This window comes from Schistocerca nitens, chromosome 1, assembly GCF_023898315.1.
Source record: "Schistocerca nitens isolate TAMUIC-IGC-003100 chromosome 1, iqSchNite1.1, whole genome shotgun sequence".
Lineage (NCBI taxonomy): Eukaryota > Metazoa > Arthropoda > Insecta > Orthoptera > Acrididae > Schistocerca > Schistocerca nitens.
In genome coordinates, this window is record NC_064614.1 from 425773439 (window position 1) to 425795725 (window position 22287).

The window sequence follows — 22287 nt, forward strand, 5'->3', positions numbered from 1 at the left end:
TTCCAGGACCTTGCTGAAGACCGAGGTAAGGCTGATGGGGCGGTAGGACGAGACAGCGGAAGGCGGTTTGTCGGGTTTGAGGAACATCGGGATCTGGGAGGTTTTCCACAGGTCGGCGTAGAAGCCATTGGACAAGAACACATTATAGAGTCTGGTTAGGGTGGAGAGGAAAGAGGCGGGAGCTTCATGGAGGTGACAGTAGGTTACACGGTCGTGACGGGGAGCGGTGTTGCGTTTCGTGCGTAGTATAGCTATGATATCTTGAGTGGTGATTGGGGTGTTGAGTTCAGTGTGTGGAATGTTGTCCAAGTACTGGAAGACAAGAGCGAGTGGAGGAGCAGAGGTGTCAGTTCGATCACGGACAACAGGGAAGAGGGTGTAATCGAATGGGGATCATCAGGGATGGTGAACATATCGGATAGGTAGGAAGCAAAATGGTTGGCCTTACTAAGGTGGGGTCACCATGAAGGAGTGGGTAGTAGGGGGGGGGGGGTGTTAGACCCGGTAAGGCGGCGGAAGGCTGACCAGTACCTGGACGTAAGTCCCATAGTGCTCAGAGCCATTTGAACCATTTAAAAATTACATTCTTTCACCGAAAAAGTCTGTAGTTATTAGAATAACAGGGTAGATAATGAAGTTTTACATAATAACGACTTGGTAAATTACTCTCCTCTCACCATTTGCCAAAATTTCATTTCAGTACTCTGGCTTTATCGCTGGCGCGGCGCGTTCGCAAATGAGTGTCCTACGTCATCAAAAGATCAGTTTTCTCGAGATTACTGAAAAATTCAAAATGTTGACTAAATTTCATATGCAACAACGTATTATGTACTATGCACCAAACGCAAAGTGATAGCGACCTCTATTTTTCATTGCATATTTTCCCGGAATTCGCACAGTGTCTTACTGTCACGTAAACATCGCGATAATTAGGACCATTAACGAAATGATGGGCACATCATCATGAATCTGACACGAAAAGCTATAACTAAATTAAAAATGAAATTTTTTTACCGATTAGTTTCTGTAAAATCGTTTCAGAAAGGCTGCAGGGTGCGCTCCTCGATTCTGTCATCACTGACATGGCGAAAGGTGAAAAACACTTATCGGCCCTCCCTCCGAACAATTGAATGGACTCGCTCAGCGCTTTCGATGAAAACTGATTGGTGTGCATCGTCCACCGAGTTCTGTGCAAGCTATACCATTGGGGTGGAGGTGGGGAGGGGGTGGGGGTGGGAGTAATTTGTGTCCACTTTTTGAAAATATTGTAATCGATAAAGTTACTTTGTATTTTAAGATTCCGGAAAAATATTTATTGTTTATAACGCTTCCTTCTACCAGATTCTGTGAATGTTTTAAATTTTCCAGTTAAACATTACCCAAAAATATGTGTTGCAGAAGCAGATGTCACTTTCCCATTTAAAGTCATATTCAGTATTTCAGCGTTCAGGACATTACTTACACATCAATAGCTCCCCTCCTGGGTGGTGCATATCACTGAAAAAAAAAAAAAAATGTTGATGGCGCTAAGAGTGCGCTAAAATATATTTTCGTGTTCTGGATCCTACTAACACATCAGTACGTCTTCAAGAAGTATGTTCGTAATGTAAGTCAATAACCATTAACGAATTTAGTTTTTTTTTCAAATTTTTTTGTGTTGGGCGTAAAGTAATCCCCTGCTCCGTGATAATGCGCGTTATGAAAAATGCATTGGTATTCCTGGGGTTAAATGAGCCGGTGGCTTGCTATTCATCGTGAAGGGGATACTTCTCGCAGAGATATTTACTTTACACGTCGTAACCAAGTCGCAGCGATTTTCTTACTGGCAATTCCAAGCGATAGATGAGAGCTGGCGGGCGACAATGACTAGTGCAGATTAGATGCCGGTTTTTTGTGCGCCACCTGCATTTGCCATTGATGACTTAGAAAAAAAATAATCTCTCACACGCTGGGTACAGTCACCAGCGTTGATCATTGAATTCAATGTCCAACTCAAGATTTGGTTGATAGCTGATTTGCATGCAGGTGCATGACGCTCACCCACTACGGTTAGTCGATTTCGATACCAGCGTTGATCATTGAATTCAATGTCCAACTCAAGATTTGGTTGATAGCTGATTTGCATGCAGGTGTATGACGTTCACCCACTACGGTTAGTCGATTTCGATGAGACAGTCGCTACTGCAAACTGGGGTTTAAGCCTTTGAATCTTAGACCTGGTGATGCCACTGCGAGAGCAAATCGACAGTTTAACGGGAACAGAAACTGCAATAAATTGGTGCTACAACCTGCGGAGAAAGCAGCGTGCGTGCGCTGTTAGTTCCGCTGTTAAAAAACGGGTCGCGGCTTTCATCTGCGCGCGGCGCTCTACGTCAGCCCGCTGCCCAGCTGAAAGAACAACCTTCTGGGGATCGAGCCGCTTCCCGCGGTAGTGGGGGGAGGGCGACGGGGTGGGGGACGAATGAGCGCCGCCTGTTGCGCGCTCTGGCTACTCCACGCGCTCAGTCTGCTACGTGCGTCCAACTACGCAGACCGTGGAAGCTGCGTAGTGCCTCCTACTTGTGCTACTATCTTCGACGAGGATACGTCTCCGCGCACAGTGTTTGAAAATTGTATCGTGCGTGCTTTCGACTTCACCTGGCGGCGCCATCGACTTCGCAAGGAATCCGAAGTAGGCGATCATGATTCGGTAAGCTCAGCTATCATCGCTGTTAACAACGCAGAAGAGAAAGCGTCTTTTCTCACGGGCTGATGCAAGATTACAATCTTTCATAGTGCGCTGGATTGTTTACACCAGCCACAAAATTGCATCTTGTCATATGAGCGTCATTTTATTCTGTATAATAATTAGACAATGGCACAGTTTCCATTTCACAAATAATTGGAACATAGCATGTTAACGGCCGTACGACAGTGCAAGGTTTCTTAGACGTTTCCCAGGAATGCCGCTGTTTGTAAACATTGGTACCGTATTGTCGAATATTGCGTCATCCCTGCTGTCATCCGCTTCCGCCTATTTTAAGTGGCGCCTTTCGATATAGTTCAACGCATGAGCAAACCCGACGCACGCTGGTGACAGCACGTGGTTGTTCTTGCACAGCTGCACGCGCGCTCCCACGGCTAATTCCGGCCTTAACTTACGGTGACCAGATGTCCCGTATTTTACGGCATCGTCCCTTATTTATCTGAAGTGACCCGTTGCATCGAAAAAAAAAGTACGTACGCGACGTATGTTGAGCCGTTTTCATTGACTGTCCCTTATATTTTGAAATAGCGGATTTTAAGTAACGGTTAGCACAACCAAACGAAGAAAAAATTTGCACACACGCAGAATAAAGAAAACAATCTTTGATCAAACAAATCTGAACGAGACACGATTTTTGAGGTTCCTTAACTGTGTTCAGTTCAAATATGCTCTTCTTTGGAAGTCGGCTCAGTGAAGTCAAAACTTCTGCAGAGTTCAATGAAAATATTGTGAGGAAAAATGTGGAGCTGAACTTTTTGAGGAAGTGAACGATATTAAAAATGTAAGGGAAGTGAAAAACCATGAGTTAAGAAATGTTAAATGTGTTGATGAAAAATGACCTATCATTGTTAACTTCGTTGCGTCCCAAGATATGTGCAGCAAAAATTTGCACCTCATTACTGCTTTTGTGCTAGCTCTACCTGGCACTAATGTTGCTTCAGAAAGTCTGTTCTCTAACGGAGATGCTTTATGGACTGATGAAATAAATACGTTCAGTGTGGAATGTGTTGATTCTCTTTGAAAATATAGAACTATTTTGTGTATGTAGTATTAACGAAAGTTTCAGCAAAATATAGACTCATTTCAACTGTTAATTTGGGTCCCACATTTTGATTTTGGAAATCTGGTCATTTTACCTTAACTACTTTTGCAGACGGTAGTAAGTAGCTCCTTTCACTAACAGCTGATAACATTGATGTAAAAAATGGAAGTTCACTTCGAGATAATAGGTGGCAGACAGTAAATTATGAAGAAGAAAAGTAATGTTGTTGTTAGGTTCCATGTGTGCTCTCTCGAGAAACGGTAAAGAATACAAGCTTTGCTTGGTGAAACTACAATTCATTGTTAATTCAGAGTGATTGTCATCAATACATCCCGCTCGCACTCCTAGAATTTCACTTAAACCGAAACAGTGATGTAGAGATACGATTCCATCTTGCGAACTAATTCTTTTAACACCTGCGTAGTTAATTAAGGAGCTGAACTGCGTATTCCTTGTGAACGCAGAAAGTTATTCGGAGGCAGTAAGTGAAATGGTTTACTCTCGGCCTAGAGTGCAGTTGTACCCCCAACCCCTCCTCCTCCTCCTCCTCCTGACGTCTTGGTTATGGTGACAGGATGATCTGCAACTAAGACAAAGGTCTAGGTCTGAGGATGGCTGGACAGTAATGCCCGATATATCAGTGGACGAAGTAATATTTGCGCGGCTGCATGCCCGAAATGTAATGGATTACTCATTACGCCATGAGGAGTTACAATGGACAATACTATTAATATTGTCTGCAAGTTCATTAATGTGCAGGATGACTGCCATCGCATTTGCATGCTACTGCCACATCTGAAAGCCCACTAATCTGGAGATGCTCGATTTGACCAGTCAACTATATGAAGTCCCACAATGAGCTTATTTTCAAACTCTGTCAGGTGTTGATAACGCTGTGCCTCACGAGGATTGCCCTACGGTGTCCTTCAGCGATAGCTTAACACCTGACTATATTTACGACCCTTATATACCCTACCAGTACCCCACTGGTAACACCACCAAACACGAACAACAATAATGCATTCTGGCGGCAGTACTATTGGTAACAGAGAACTGCAACTCTGAATCATTTACAAACCTGCGGATAGTTCTGCGCATTTACTTGCGACTACGTCTTCTTAGTGTTTGACTGTTTTTATCAGGCAGTGTGTTTGGTTCAAATGGCTCTGAGCACCATGGGACTTAGATTAGATTAGATTAATACTAGTTCCATGGATCATGAATACGATATTTCGTAATGATGTGGAACCAGTCAAATTTTCCAATACATGACATAATTAAGTTAATTTAACAACATACTTAAGTTAATATAACAACTTTTTCATTTTTTGTGTTTTTTATTTTTTAAAATATTTTTTTGTTTTTTTCTTGTTTTTTTAAAAAAATTTATATCTAAAAATTCCTCTATGGAGTAGAAGGAGTTGTCATTCAGAAATTCTTTTAATTTCTTCTTAAACGCTTGTTGGTTATCTGTCAGACTTTTGATACTATTTGGTAAGTGACCAAAGACTTTAGTGCCAGTATAATTCACCCCTTTCTGTGCCAAAGTTAGATTTAATCTTGAATAGTGAAGATCATCCTTTCCCCTTGTATTGTAGTTATGCACACTGCTATTACTTTTGAATTGGCTTTGGTTGTTAACAACAAATTTCATAAGAGAGTATATATACTGAGAAGCTACTGTGAATATCCCTAGATCCTTAAATAAATGTCTGCAGGATGATCTTGGGTGGACTCCAGCTATTATTCTGATTACACGCTTTTGTGCAATAAATACTTTATTCCTCAGTGATGAATTACCCCAAAATATGATGCCATATGAAAGCAACGAGTGAAAATAGGCGTAGTAAGCTAATGTACTAAGATGTTTATCACCAAAATTTGCAATGACCCTTATTGCATAAGTAGCTGAACTCAAACGTTTCAGCAGATCATCAATGTGTTTCTTCCAATTTAATCTCTCATCAATGACCACACCTAAAAATTTGGAATATTCTACCTTAGCTATATGCTTATGATTAAGGTCTATATTTATTAATGGCGTCATACCATTCACTGTACGGAACTGTATGTACTGTGTCTTATCAAAATTCAGTGAGAGTCCGTTTACAAGGAACCACTTAGTAATTGTCTGAAAGACAGTATTGACAATTTCATCAGATAATTCTTGTTTGTCAGGTGTGATTACTATACTTGTATCATCAGCAAAGAGAACTAACTTCGCCTCTTCATGAATATAGAATAGCAAGTCATTAATATATATTAAGAACAACAAAGGACCCAAGACTGACCCTTGTGGAACCCCATTCTTGATAGTTCCCCAGTTTGAGGAATGTGCTGATCTTTGCATATTATGAGAACTACTTGTTTCAACTTTCTGCACTCTTCCAGTTAGGTACGAATTAAACCATTTGTGCACTGTCCCACTCATGCCACAATACTTGAGCTTGTCTAGCAGAATTTCATGATTTACACAATCAAAAGCCTTTGAGAGATCACAAAAAATCCCAATGGGTGGTGTTCGGTTATTCAGATCATTCAAAATTTGATTGGTGAAAGCATATATGGCATTTTCTGTTGAAAAACCTTTCTGGAAAGCAAACTGACATTTTGTTAGTACTTCATTGTTACAGATATGTGAAGCTACTCTTGAATACATTACTTTCTCAAAAATTTTGGATAAAGCTGTTAGAAGGGAGATTGGACGGTAATTGTTGACATCAGATCTATCCCCCTTTTTATGCAAAGGTATAACAATAGCATATTTCAGTCTATCAGGGAAAATGCCCTGTTCCAGAGAGCTATTACACAGGTGGCTGAGAATCTTACTTATCTGTTGAGAACAAGATTTTAGTATTTTGCTGGAAATGCCATCAATTCCATGTGAGTTTTTGCTTTTAAGCAAGTTTATTATTTTCCTAATTTCAGAGGGAGAAGTGGGTGAGATTTCAATTGTATCAAATTGCATAGGTATGGCCTCTTCCATTAACAGCCTAGCATCTTCTAATGAACACCTGGATCCTACTACATCCACAACATTTAGAAAATGATTATTAAAAATATTTTCAACTTCTGACTTTTTGTTCGTAAAGTTTTCATTCAATTTGATGGTAATACTGTCTTCCTGTGCTCTTGGTTGACCTGTTTCTCTTTTAATAATATTCCACACTGTTTTAATTTTATTATCAGAGTTGCTGATTTCAGACATGATACGCATACTTCTGGATCTTTTTATAACTTTTCTTAATATAACATAGTAGTTTTTATAATGTTTGATAGTTTCTGGGTCACTACTCTTTCTTGCTGTCAGATACATTTCCCTTTTCCGGTTACAAGATATTTTTATGCCCTTAGTAAGCCATGGTTTGTTACAAGGTTTCTTACGAGTATATTTAACTATTTTCTTGGGGAAGCAGTTTTCAAATGCATTTACAAAAAGTCATGAAATAAATTATATTTTAAATTGGCATCAGGTTCACGGTACAGCTAATCCCAGTCTAACTGCAGTAGGCTTTCCCTGAAACTTGCAATTGTTAAATCGTTGACTGAACGTACTGCTTTGGAGGACTGTTTAGTATTGCTGAATGGAGCTATGTCATATATTGTAACTAGCTGTGCACCATGATCAGAAAGACCATTCTCAACAGGCTGAGCATTTATCTGGTTAAACTTATCTTGGTCTATAAAGAAGTTATCTATCAGTGAGCTGCTATCCTTTACCACCCGAGTAGGAAAATCAATAACTGGTGTCAAATTGAAAGAACCGAGTAATACTTCAAGGTCATTTTTCCTATTACCCTCTTTCAGAGAATCTACATTGAAGTCCCCACAAATAATAATTTGCTTCCCCCTGTCTGACAGATAGCACAACAAGGAGTCCAAATTTTTCAGAAATAGATGAAAATTTCCTGATGGGGACCTATATACAGTTACAATTATAAATGTGCCTTTCTTTAATTTAAGCTCACAGGCACATGCTTCTATATGTTTCTCTACACAAAACTTTTTTGTTTCTATACTTTTTGCACAGTGATCACTTTTGACATATATGGCAACTCCTCCTTTCTCCATATTTTCTCTCATTACATGTCGTTACGTAGCTGCAGCTGCTAACTCAACACAGCCATGCATCAACACCCACCCACCTCCCCAGGGGTCATAACCCCTGCAACCCATAGATTGATTATAATAATTAAACAAATAATTAATAGATTTAACAGATAAGAATTATAAGTGATAATATAAATAGTCTTTTTAAAAAAAAATCTCACGAGATAGATAACGATGCTTCGCAACTTTAAACTGAACAATAAAATAAACAAATATCGATGAACCTGGACAGACCAATAGAGTACGCCAGAGAATCCCAGAGACCCCAGAGATCTTCCCAGAGTGCCCAGAGAGCATCCCAGAGTGCCCCTGAGATCTAAAACACTAAGAAGAATCGCTTCTCGGCTTTTGGCAAGATCAATGTGTAGTAGTGTTTAATATATAACATTTCAGGTCATCAGTCCCCTAGAACTTAGAACTACTTCAACCTAACTAACCTAAGGACATCACACACATCCATGCCCGAGGTAGGATTCGAACTTGCGACCGTAGCGGTCGCGCGGTTTCAGACTGAAGCCACACCAGCCGGCAGTGTGTTTACTGTTTTGGTTGTAGATCTGGTTTTAAAACTGAGAGTTAATGGTATAATCACTGCAGCTAAAATCACGAAGCGCAAAGTTGACAACATGACATTTTGAGAGCGGTACGGCCTTAGTGACTTGTTTTCAGAACTGATTTGTGAAATGTTCATATGATTTCATTTTGAGTGCGCCGTAGTCACTGTTCACTGCGCGAAATGTTATCTCCGAATGTGCCCGCTCGAAATGCCGATGCGGTGCTGTCCTTGTTAGAGGTCGGAACCATTGTCAGAGACAATGAGGCTTTAGTTACTCCCGGAGGAGCCGGTGCTGTGACCAGATAGGAGTAAGCCGTGTACTGCCGTGTCACTAATTTCGAAAGGCATAGCGGAACGGTGTTCGGAGAATTACGTCAGGAAAAGCCCGGCCGACTCGTGACCTTGTTACGTTCTCAGCCAACGTAGTGGAAGCCCGCTTAGCGTTCCGCCGCCTTATCAGCCCGTCATAAAACGGCTCTGTCTGACCGTCAACATTTCCCGGAACAAAATACTCGTTCCAGAGAACGGAATCAGCAGATTCTAATGCACTACGTAAATTCCATCGATATTCTCAATATCGATGAATTAGGACGCGCTGTTCGGCGAATACCGGTTGGCCTTAAGCATTCTCGCACAAAACCTCTCTTCTCATGCGTGTTTCTCACAAGGGAACCTCCCCATCGCACCCCCCCCCCCCCTGAGATTTAGTTATAAGGTGACACAGTGGATAGGCCTTGAAAAACTGAACACAGATGAATCGAGATAACAGGAAGAAGTTGTGTGGAACTATGAAAAAAATAAGCAAAATGTACAAACTGAGTAGTCCATGTGCAACATAGGCAACATCAAGGATATTATTAACTCGGGAGCGCCGTGGTCCCGTGGTTAGCGTGAGCAGTTGCGGAACGAGAGGTCCTTGGTTCAAGTCTTCCCTGGAGTGAAAAGTTTAATTTTTTATTTTCAGACAATTATTATCTGTCCGTCCGTCCGATGCGAGGTAACTGCGCCGTAGTATGGGGACGTTGTATGAAAACGTAAAAAAACATATGTTTTGACAGAGCACAGGGAAAACTGTGCGACTGTGAAACTGTTGCATTCATTTATTGCTGTTTATGTGACAAACTCTTATGTTTTGATCACTTTTTTGGGAGTGATTATCACATTAGCAAGAAAACCTAAATCGGGCAGGGTAGAAGAATCTTTTTACCCATTCGCCAAGTGTACAAGTTAGGTGGGTCGACAACATATTCCTGCCATGTGACGCACATGCCGTCACCAGTGTCGTATAGAATATATCAGACGTGTTTTCCTGTGGAGGAATCGGTTGACCTATGACCTTGCCATCAAATGTTTTCGGTTCCCATTGGAGAGGCACGTCCTTTCGTCTACTAATCGCACGGTTTTGCGGTGCGGTTGCAAAACACACACTAAACTTATTACAGTGAACAGAGACGTCAATGAACGAACGTACAGATCATAACGTTGCGAAAATAAAAAAAAAGTAAAATTTCCATCCGAGGGAAGAACCTCTTGTTGCACAGCTGCTCATGCTAACCACGGGACCACAGCGCTCCTGAGCTCACATTGTACATGACGTTGCCTATCTTGCACATGGACTACTCAATTTGTATATTTTGCTTATTTTTTTCATAGTTCCATACAACTTCTTCCTGTTTTCTCGATTGATCTGTGTTCAGTTTTTCAAGGCCTATCCACTGTGCCAACTTATAACTAAATCTGAGGGGGGTGCGGTGGGGAGGTTCTCTTGTCAGTTTGGGAGTCCTCACCTGATAATCTCTCAGCCATCACGAATTACAACATTCTTTCCACTCCCGATATCAGCTGTTTGACTATAAGATAGAATGAAAGCAAAGTGTCACCTGTGTATGAATCCAGTCAATTATCGTGTTTCTATGGTGGAACTGGGGAGTTGGCCTTGTAGTTTCGTTGATGGGTTTGAGTCGCAGCTGTTCAGGGTCAGGATAGGGAGTGATATGGACATCTGAAGGGAGCTTTGTAACGAAAGGAGAACTTATACTTCAGTTTGTGTGTATTCTCTGACACGGAGTACAGACGGCGCGCCCGGCCTGCCCGACCGTCAGCCAATGAGGTCATGCAACGGCGTTAGTTTTGGTGTCGGCTCGAAGTCCGAACAATAAGGAGTAGAGGAGAGTATTCGCGTCACAGTAGCCGACCGATGCCAGTCTCGGTCTGACGCTCTAGCAACGGCCGACAGTCAGAAGTGATTTCTGCTCCGCGCTCCAAATTGGCTGTCCGAAAAATGGTGCATAGTGGCTTGTTGGTCAGAACGTTTCACGGTGGCAAACAACCTCTACTGAAGTGATGATCCTACTCGACACGTAGGTCACCATGAATTGTACTCGAGCATTGCAGACGAAAATTTAAGTGGAGAAAATGTAGAAACATTAATATAAATACATTCTATCCCCTGGACTGGCTGGGCAACACAGCCGAAGAACTACTTGCAGGCCGGCCGACATACCAAACCTAACGAACGCAGAAATTTAATGCCGGAAGTGTACACCTGGGTCACTCTGATCCTGGAGTTTGTTTTCAACTGTGCATGCGTCACCGCAGATACGCAACCGCTAACACCAGTGACAATTCAGCATTGAGCGAGACCTACTAGAGGGCGGACGTTGGAAATTGTGAGACAATGTTATTTAATTAATTTGACAGAAATATTTTTTGAAGGGTCACTGTGACCCTAGAGTACACGTCGCGTAGCTCCTCCATCGCCGAGTGTGAAGTACGTCTATGTGAAAATGGCATGTAGGAATGGTATTTTACTAACGGAAGATGTCTTACGAGAATCATTGTTAGAAGAACACAATCGTGAAAGCAATGTAAATGACTTTCATGACGAAAATGACGCAGAAGCTGATGCTACTGCAGCTGTGACTGTCAGTGGCGAAACTAATCAGTCTGCCGAATTTCAGACTGCGAATGGTCATTGTTGGAACACAGCTGTCCCTAATTGAAGAGCCAACCAGTTGCCTATGACATTGTAGTCCATGTTCTAAGTGTGTGGAAATCACGAATGAACCGATTTATGAATAACTGAGAACACCTGGAAATATTTGTGTAATATGTGCACTTTATTAAATAAATGGTTTCATCAGCTAATTAAACTGCAAATAGAGTCTTTAGATTCTGATCACTTTCATGTTTCATCACTGAAAAGCTTCCATGGCAATTTTTACTTAGTCTCGAACTTCGGATGTATTAATGCTAATATTGACTGAAAAAGTACATGACAGGGGTGAAATAAAATGCGTTTAGTGTATGAGTATTCTATTTCATCACAAAATATTCTATATTCTGGCAATTTCTACAGCAAATAATTAAAGGTCACTGTTATCCTGATGTAAAGTTCGTGTGACAATTTCAGAGGTGTACACTGCTAGGGTTAGTGCCAAACCAACTGTCGTTATTAGTGCTCACGGGTTCGAGCGAGATTTGTTTCGCTCGCCTGTCTCACAAGGTGATGTTTGCTCGTTACGCAGTAAGTACCTGTCAACAGCAAGATAGTACTGTGACGCCCCCCGCGTGCGCCCATTAGTTCCTTTCCTGGTTTCATTTGTACTGAGAAACCCAGAGCGGAAGGCAGGTGACTTCAGGTATATTCATTAACTACACTAACAGTCCTAAACACCAATCCGGCTTATCTTTTAACGTTTCATTACTATTCATAACAAACGCAAAGCATTCACAACTACCGAGCGGGGTGGCGCAGTGGTTAGACACTGGACTCGCATTCGGGAGGACGACGGTTCAATCCCGCGTCCGGCCATCCTGATTTAGGTTTTCCGTGATTTCCCTAAATCACTCCAGGCAAATGCCGGGATGGTTCCTCTGAAAGGGCACGGCCGACTTCCTTCCCCATCCTTCCCTAATCCGATGAGACCGATGACCACGCTGTCTGGTCTCCTTCCCCAAACCAACCAACCATTCACTACTTTTTTAAGTCTGTATCTTCATATTTAACCCTCTAATGCGCAATTTTTTAGTAAAGGATTTTCTGTGGACGAGCTAGGCGTCATGGATGTCAGAAAGACTAATGAAAAACACTGGTTCATTTTTTTATAAAATATTTATTACCGACCTAATGCTAGTAAACTTCATGAACAGTACAGTTGTGCCACTTTTGTTCACAGTATAAGAAAATATTTATCTAACGATTGGACATTTACGCCCTCTTTTGTATTCCGAATTTTACGCAATTATCTTGCCGATTTTTAACCACCAGTCCCAAAATTTCGATTTTCTGCAAAAATGGATCTGGTGACCTTAGGATCGTCCCTATGTGCTCCTATCTCGGCGGATGAGATGTAATACGTTGCATCATCTACTGTGAGAGAGTCGAATGCAGGTTTTGGACAATTGGTGACAATAGAAATTGTGACTGTCATTGTAATAATTTTTGAGAATAGCTTCGTTAGTCACTTGTTTTCTGCGGTGTCAGTCGAGACCGTGTTGGCCTCTTATCCTGCAGTCGATTCACAACATTTCCTCGAGATGGTGCTAAGAGCTTTGACCACTTGTAACTGCCCTAGAGTAGGATTAACACAGCTGGACTTTCTTGTAACTGGATTTTGTGAATAAAGCTCAGTTTCTGCGATACTCTCCTCTCGTGATGTTAGTTGCCGTTGGGCCTGGCACCTTTGTAATAAAGAGAATTACTAAATAGAAGTGGGTGGGGAGCCACCACATTTAGATCTGCTTTGGATCTTACATTATTTGCTGTTAGATCGTAAGTATGAGCATTTGATGCATTGCATTATAGCGATGGCACCTGGCGTCATCTGCCGTGGATAATAAGACACAGCCGGCAGGAGTGGCCGAGCGGTTCTAGGCGCTGCAGTCTGGAACCGCGCGACCGCTACGGTCGCAGGTTCGAATCCTGCCTCGGGCATGGATGTGCATGACGTCCTTAGGTTTGTTAGGTTTAAGTAGTTCTAAGTTCTAGGGGACTGATGACCACAGCAGTTAAGTCCCATAGTGCTCACAGCCATTTGAACCATAATAAGGCAGATTGTTAAATCTTGAAAATCAAATATCAGCAAGCATCTCTCAGGTTCAGAAGTAGGCGTCTGGTATCTTGCCCATCCTCTCGGTGAATCGTTTCACGCTGACAATACCCGCATCTGGTTGTACAACAGATTTAATTTCGTCAATGCTTTTTTCGTCTTTTTGGATGCGCTATTAAACATATTCGTAGTAATAAAAGTATTTAAATCTTTTTTTCTGCCACATGCTTGCGTTCGATAACATGTTTGCACCTACGGCAAATTTCAATTGTCTTTCAATACTTATCTTGCATGTGTAATAATGCAGAACGTGACTGGTCACTAGGAGCTGTAAAGTAGTTTCCCAATAATAATAGGTTCAAGTTTCTTCAAAATCTTAATACTTGTCATTCACGGAAACCTTAAAGGACTTGGTTCCCATGACTGTACGGATGTATTTGAAGTACTTTTACAGGATCAGCACTTGCAACGGAACATGCGCATTGGTCATCATCACGTCTTGGTTATTAGGTAAAGTACTTTAGTAAATAATTCACGTGCCATTCTGCTCTTGATTTTAAGCTATGTAGCTCGTGAGCATCCCCTTTCTGTCATTTTCGGCGCTAGTCTTTACGAAGTGTGTCGGCAGTGGTTACGAACGTGTAATCCCATGTTGCGATGCCGATTTGAGCGGTACATTCCAGCTCGTGACTTTCACCTAACACACACACACACACACACACACACACACACACACACACACACACACACTACACACAAAACAAAAACACGTACATTCAACCAATTGTAAAAAATCAATTAAGAGAAGAAAGACTCAATGAAAGATATAAAAACAGTACAGCAGAATTCATGGCTGGGTGATAACTGGATAAATAAAGGATCATCCAGCTACCCTGCAACACACAAAACCTTCAACCTAAAAGTTTAATGTGGAGCCTGGACTGTTCACAAAATTATAAAACACGAAAAACACTCGTCTCGACAGCAGCTAAGATAGAAAGCAGGTCCCCAATTACATTTGCTGCCCGCTCGTCAGAGTATAAACAGCGAGTTCACAGCCTGTATGTGCATCATACATTGTTAAACTCTGTCCTTGGCTGCTACGTCATCTTTCTCGTTTCCCTTTATTGGCGCCTGCCCGGGCGCCGAGCAGAATTCCATCGCCTTTGCGTGCTTCTGCAGCTACAGAAGAGAATCTTGTAAATGCCGTACAACGTTTTCTGCTGGGAACATTTATTGACTGCCCAGTAGAGCGCTGAGGGAGTCGGAGCAATTGAGAAACAAATTCTGCCGGTGTTCGTTGCGGTACTGAAGGCGAGTTCGCAGAGGGCTAGAATAACTGCTTAAAGTTTCCACCTTCTTCGAAGATCCCAGTAAACGAGGTGGATTGCTGAAATGGCGGGAGCATAATTTAACGAAGTGGTGTCACTAAGGTTTCGGTATGTCCGACGAAGTGTTGCTTATTCCGTCAAGAATACCAAGAATAAAAATTTCCTTCGACTCGAGGAAAATTATCTGGTGAATCGCGCTCGAGAATGGTGCATACTCGAACAATCCTCAGAATGATTCAATATGATTAGAAAAACGAGTTTCCATAGTCATTTCTATGCAACGACCGTTATTGTTGCTCGACACCGTCCGTTGATGGATGGACTGCTATCAAGTGTATCATCGTGTCTGCTCACGTTTTTCGGAAGTCGCAAACGCCCCGGTTTGCACTGGTCACGTGAACGGTGCTTCTGGCATGCTGAGTTGGAAAAACGTAATATGTCACCCATCGTATTGAGATGCGGTTGAGGAAAAAATAGGCCGTTGTTTCGTGGCCTCATATACAAACAGCTGAATTCTCCAACTCAGAGGTTATTTGCAGTTATGTAATCTTACTGATTATTTATGCATTTTCCCGTATCTAATCAGTGGTAAGTTTCATTTCAGTGCGACATGTTCTTCGTATTAGGTAGCGGATTGAAATCACAGTAGACGAAGAAATTTTTCTTTCCTAAATACGTTCATCCAAATGTCACATGCATCAAGGCTAGTTAACTGACTCGAACGACCTTCATGTTGACGTAGCGTTAACCATTAACAGATTCTATTTCATCGACATTTCTGTTTTCTAGATTCGTCTATTAAGAAATATCTGGGGTTATACGTAACATATTGCTCTCCATGCAATGCAAATTACAGTAACCAGAAGCAGAAACGGACGTAAAATCTGCTCGGTGACAGAGCAACGGCCGGCCGAAGTGGCCGTGCGGTTAAAGGCGCTGCAGTCTGGAACCGCAAGGCCGCTACGGTCGCAGGTTCGAATCCTGCCTCGGGCATGGATGTTTGTGATGTCCTTAGGTTAGTTAGGTTTAACTAGTTCTAAGTTCTTGGGGACTAATAACCTCAGCAGTTGAGTCCCATAGTGCTCAGAGCCATTTGAACCATTTGAACAGAGCAACGACAGCAATTTTAGTTATGAGGTTGGTGGTGGTGGGGGGGGGGGGGGGAGGAGAGTACGCGGACCATTACCATTCGGGCTAAGTGAGGTGGAGCGTTGTTTCAGGCAATGGCCTCTCATTCCAGTGGACGGGGGTTCAAAACTTCCTCTAGTCGTACAGATTTAGGTTCTACATGGTTCCCGTAAATCATTTAAGGCGAATGTTAGATTTGTAGCAGTAGTAATAGTAGTGGTAGTAGTAGTAGTTGTCTTGAGTCCAAAGGCTGGTTTGGTGCAGCCCCTCATGCTACTCTATCCTGTGCAAGCCTTTTCTCCTCCGAATAATTAATGCAACTTACATCCTTCTGAATCTGTTTACTATATTCATCTCTCCGTCTCGCTCTACAATTTTTATCCCCCACACTTCCCTCCGATGCTAAGTTGGCGATCCTTTGATGTCTCAGAATGTGTCCAGTCAACCGATCCGTTTTTCTAGCAGATACAGCCACAAATTTCTTTTCTTCCCAATTCTGTTCACTACCTCCTCATTAGTTACGTGATCTACCCACCTAATCTTCAGCATTCTTCTGTAGCACCACATTTCGAAAGCTTCTATTCTCTTCTTGTCTAAACTGTTTATCAGCCATGTTTCACTTCCATATATGGCTACACTCCATACAAATAGTTTCAGAAAAGACTTCGTAAGACTTAAATCTGTATACGATGTGAACCAATTTCTCATCCTCAGAAATGCTTTTCTTGCCATTCCCAGCCTATATTTTATATCCTCTGTACTTCGGCCGTCACATTTATTCTGCTACCCAAATAACAAAAGTTATCTATTACTTTGTGTCTCGTTTCCTAATGTAATTTCCTCTGCATCACCTGATGTACTTCGACTAAGTTCTTTTATCCTTATTTTCCTTTTATTGGTGTTCTTTTTCCTTTCGAGACACTGTACATTCTGTTCAACTGCTCTTCCAAGTCTTTTGCTGTCTCTGACAGAAATACATCATCATCTCAGACCTCAAAGTTTTTATTTCTACTCCCTGGACTTGAATTGCTACTCAAATTTTTTCTTTTGTTTCCTTTACTGCTTGCTCAATGTGCAGATTGAATAATATTGGCGATAAGGCTACAACCCTGTCTCAATCCTTTGTCAACCACTGCTTCTCTTTCATGCCCCTCGGCTCTTGTAACTGCCGGCTGGTTTACTGAACGAATTTTAAATATCTTTGCGCTCTCTGTATTTTATCCCTGTGCTACCTTCAGAATTTGAGAGAGATTCCAGTTAACATTGTCAAAAGCTTTCTCTAAGTCTACGAATGCTATAAACCAGGGCTTCATAACATACGTGCGCGAGCACGGAGCAGCGGGAGCACGCTACCCCCACTACCGGACCAGAGCGGAGAGTGGGGAAAGTCACGTGGGGCACACAACAGCTGCCGCCAGTCAATGTAAATCCGCGGCCACCTGCAGGGATATCACTCACGAATTATTACTGCGACAAATGAAACAAATAAAGGAGAATGTACACGTGCCACATAATTTTATTAGCTTAGTGTATGCCTCTACATTCGCATTAATTTGTGAACTGTTACACAATAAAAGGTGTCACTGAAGTGTGGGATTCTCGGTTATCTTGTACTTTTTGCCCTTTACAATTGCGTCTGCGTTCGGAGTAATTGTTCTTGTGCATTTTAGGCGCAGCGTGCAGTTTAAATTTCGATCAGACAATGCGTTTCTCAGGCGTGTCTTGTTACATTTCATTGCAGAGAACAGTTGTTCACAAACATACGTGGAACCGAACATTGATATTATTGTAGCCGCCAGTTTGTGCAAACGAGGAAATCTATCGTGAGGGCAGTATCTGTAGAATTCCAAAATGTTTTTCTTGTTCTGAAATTTGTCTCTGTATTCTCTGTCACACTGCAGGTCAATAATTTCTTGCTGCAGCTCAGGACGAATCTCTTAAATATTCGCTGAATATGGAGAGAACAGATCAAAATCACTGTCTAGTGCTGTCAGATCTTGAAAGCGCTGATCAACTAAACTATACGAATAACGTTCAGTCTTTGTGAACATCTTGCATGGATGATAATTTAGGAAAATGAGCTAGGTTTCCTGTTTCCAGCTGACTCACCCAAAGTGTCAATTTCATTTTAAAAGCTCGTATTCGATCTATGAAATGAGTAATTAGCAGATCTTTACCTTGTAGTAAAATGTTCAAAGCATTCAGATAGCTGGTTAAATCTGCTAAGAACGCGAGATCACATTCAAACGTGCGCGCGCATTTCCCCTCCCTCCCCTCCCTCCCTACACCGCGACCTTGCACCTGCTCGCGAGCACGTGCCTGAGCAGACGCTAGTACTCGCGCTCAAAACCGGCCAGTTGTTAAGCCCTGCTATAAACATAAGTTTGCCTTTCCTTAACCTGCCTTCTAAAATAAGTCGTAGGGTCAGTATTGCCGCACTTGTTCCTACATTTTATCGGAATCCAAAGTGATTTTGTCCAGGGTCGGCTTCTACCAGTTTTTCAATTCTTCTATAAAGAATTCATGTTAGTATTTTGCAACCACGACTTGTGTTAGACATATTCTTTTTGAAAGGACACGACCGAACCTTTGCCACATTCTTTCCCATTCAGAATTCGTGCTCAGTTTTTGCGGCGCCGTCTTTACGTGAAACCGTAGTCTGCTTTCAGTTCTTTCTGTATAGCATTTCCTTTCGTTATACATAACGTGCCCAAATTCTTGCGGCAAACTTGCGGACACTGATCACGGTCATTTTGTGCAGCGATTTAGTGTCGGGAATACCTGATCTGTTTACGCTAGCTCATTCCTGTTCGGCAGATAGCTTGGCCTGATGTCGACCAATGTTGTTAACTCATCGGTGAGATGGTGATTTGTCCGCTATTGTCAGGGGACGGACCGCCTGTTCGTTTTCATTCATTTCTGTGCCTTATAACGACTACACTAAACTATTTTCTTTATAAAGGCTGCATTGGCACATTGTGAATGTAAAGCGCGGGTTCCAAATTGTTGCCACGGTAGGTTTAGCAGAAGCTTGTCCCGAAGAGTATTCGTGCTTGCAGGAACTAAAACCAGAACAATAAAAAGAAAAGAGGCCGGTACTGTGATTCTGTTTGTTTGTATGTTTTTGCTGCTGAGTGCCATTGTTATCAGCTGCCTTACAAAAACTTCTTGTGAAATGAAGACGGTTAAAATATAGTTACAAAAGAGAGGCATGTCAGAAGCAAATGAGCCAGTGTCTGTTCCCTATACGGAGAAGAGTTAAGCAGACTTCATGGCGATCAGAGGTTACAATGGTCTTGGAGTTGCTTTTATTAATTGCGACTTCCTGTCAGTCATCTTCTGCCGCTGTTCTTAACGCCATGTTCCTCATCTTCCGGAAGGCAAGAGAGACAGTTCCGCTCTATCTGTTCTTCTTCTTCTTTTTTTTTTTTTAAAAAAAAAGTAGAGTATACTGATTGCCGGGCCAGATTTGTGCCTAGATTCAGGACTTGTTTGCACATAGAGCTTGAGACATTGGTCTTAACGGAACAAAACCGGCCGATGTAATTTCGGGAGAAACTTAAGAGAGTTACAGGTCATTGCTTTGAATGAAGATTAGTGACTTAATGGATAGTAGTGGAGCTTCCGTGAGACTGCTCGCGGTCGGTATCGTCATCGACACAAAGGTTGCAATACCGGAAGACCGTAGCGAAATGCAGGAAGATCCTCCGCAGGCCTTCCGGTATTTTGTTACAGTCGTCTGGTGTTGACAGGCAGTTGACCTTGAACGTAAATGAATTTAACGCACTGCGTATAATTGGCCGAAGAGATCCACTGTTCGATTATACTACTCGTGAAAAATCGCTGGGAATATAAAGGGCAGTAAAATGAAAACGAGGCAGACGGGTAAAATTAAACTGTTTGTATTTCAAAAGCAAGCGGCACAACTGTTAATAGATTTACCCCTCTGTGAGACAAGTCTGTCAGTGCCTTCATGGAAAAATGTTGGCGGTTACCTACAAAACCATGATTGTACCCTGGGGTGCACTTCTTCGTCCGAAGCAAATTGACAACCACTAATGTTTTCCTCAGGGTTCCAAAATTGTGGATAACACATGGCGAGAGATCGGGACTGTGTGGACGGTGTGTAAGGGCTTCCCAGCGAAACATCTGCAACGTAGTCGAAACTACCTTGGTGACACGTGGTCGGGTATTTTATTGGCAGATTCTTTCGACTACGCTGTAGAAGTATCGCTGGGAAGCCCTTACACATCGTCCACGAAGTCTCGATCTCTCGCCATGTGTTATCCACAATTTTGGAGCCCTGAGGAAAGACATAAGTGATCGTCTATTTGCCTCGGACGAAGAGGTACCCGCCAGGGTACAATCATGGTTTTGTAGACAACCGCCAACATTTTTCAGTGAAGGCATTGACCGTCTTATCTCACAGTGAAACAAATATTAGTAGTTACAGCGATTACTTTGAAATAGTAAACAGTTTACTTACTTTTTCTGTCTGTCTAGTTTTCATTTGACTGGTCCTTATACTAAAATGCCTATGTATAATTATCCCGAGGAACCTAAAGTGAAATGACTACGTAAAACAAACTGTAGAAAAAATAGACGCTAAGATGAGATTCATTTCAAAAATCTATGGGAAATATAGTAAGTGGTTTACAAAACACTACTTGTTCGACCAATTCTTGGTTATTAGTGGGGGACAGAGAGAGAGAGAGAGAGAGGAAGGGAGAGAGGGAGAGAGAGAATATCCAATGAAGATCGGTGCGATTCGTCACGGGATCGTTTCGTAGCCGCGAGAGAGTTACAGAGACGCTCAAGAGAGGTACTGCGGGTCACGGAGACGTTCACTGTTGTAATTCCGAACGCGTCCGTTCCAAGAAGAGTCGAGCGATGCATGACGTCCTCGCAAGTACGATCCGGGAAAATACCACGATGAGAAAATCAAAATAATTACACCTCATACGCGTGCTTACCGACAGTCATTCTTCCCACGCACAATTCGTGACTGAGAGAGGGAAGGAGGAAATGGGAAGGCAATGGTACCAAAATTACACTCTGCTACACACAATACGATGTGTGTTGGTACACCATTCCTGCCCACCACTTCACCTAACGAGTGGAAATCAAAGACTCCGACTGGACCCTACTTACGGGCATAAATAAAGCTAATGATCTGAACGTCGATTAGTCAAAGCTTTTAATGAGGACATAAATGAAGAGGAAAGCCGCAGCATAAATCATGTCAGTGGGAGGAGCCCAAATTTGACTCATTAACTGAAATTAATTCTACACTAAAAATTTACGAAAGAACGAGAAAACGAATATTAAACACCGAAATCTGGAGGAAAGAGTGCTATAGTATTCAATATCAGGTTTCACATGTGATCAAACGTTAATTATAAACAAAAGTTACAAAATAATATCAAGAAAGCCACTATAGCGATGGGACGAGCGAGAGAGGTATATACCGGCAAAGAGGAGCAACAGTCGAGCATAGTGGCTTGTTACTTAGCGTAGCATGTCGCCGTCTTTTGCAGATGGCGGTAGGCAGTTGCCTTCCAATAGCACGAATCATTTACGTCTAGGGAACAATGAATTTTATACTCGATTTTCAAAGGCTGTCACTACTGTACACTGAGGTGATAAACGTAATGGCATAGCGATGTACACATGTACACACGGTAGGATCGCGTACAGAAGGTACAAAAGGGCAGTGCACTGGCGGAGCTGTCATTTGTACCAAGGTGATTCTTGTGAAGAAGGTTTCCGACGTAATTGTGGCCCCACGGCAGAAATTAACAGACTTTGAACGCAGAATGGCAGGTGGAGCTAGATGCATAGGACATTCCGTTTCGGAAATCGTTAGGGAATTCAGTATTCCGCGCTGCACAGTGCCAAGAGTGTGCCGAGAATACCAAATTTCAGGCAACGCAGTGGTCGACAGTCTTCACTTAACGTCCGAGAGCAGTGGTGTTTGCGTACAGTTGTCAGTGCTGTGAGACAAGCAACACTGCGTGTTATAACCGCAGAAATCGATGTGGGACGTACGACGAACGTATCCGTTAGGACAGTGTCACGAAGTTTGGGGATAATGGGCTATGTCAGGACACGACCGACACCAGTGCTTTTGCAAACAGCGCGACATCGCCAGCAGCGCCCCTCTTGGGCTCGTGACCATATCGGTTGGACCCTAGACGACTGGAAAACTGTAGCCTGCTCACATGAGTCCCGATTTCAGTTGGCAACAGCTGTTTAGTAGGGTCCGGGTGTGGTGCCGAGCCGGCCGGTGTGGCCGTGCGGTTAAAGGCGCTTCAGTCTGGAAC

General features: G+C 42.4%; 1 protein-coding gene across 1 annotated transcript in view; it reads left to right on the plus strand.

Moving 5' to 3' along the window:
- The first annotated feature begins 2512 nt into the window (after window positions 1-2512).
- The window catches only part of LOC126250508 (ileal sodium/bile acid cotransporter-like), a 209181-nt gene continuing 189406 nt past the window's right edge, over window positions 2513-22287 (plus strand). The window contains exon 1 of the mRNA XM_049951565.1: window positions 2513-2689. Within this exon, the coding sequence (XP_049807522.1) occupies window positions 2682-2689 (8 nt within the window). The 5' untranslated portion in view covers window positions 2513-2681. The remainder of the gene's footprint in view (window positions 2690-22287) is intronic.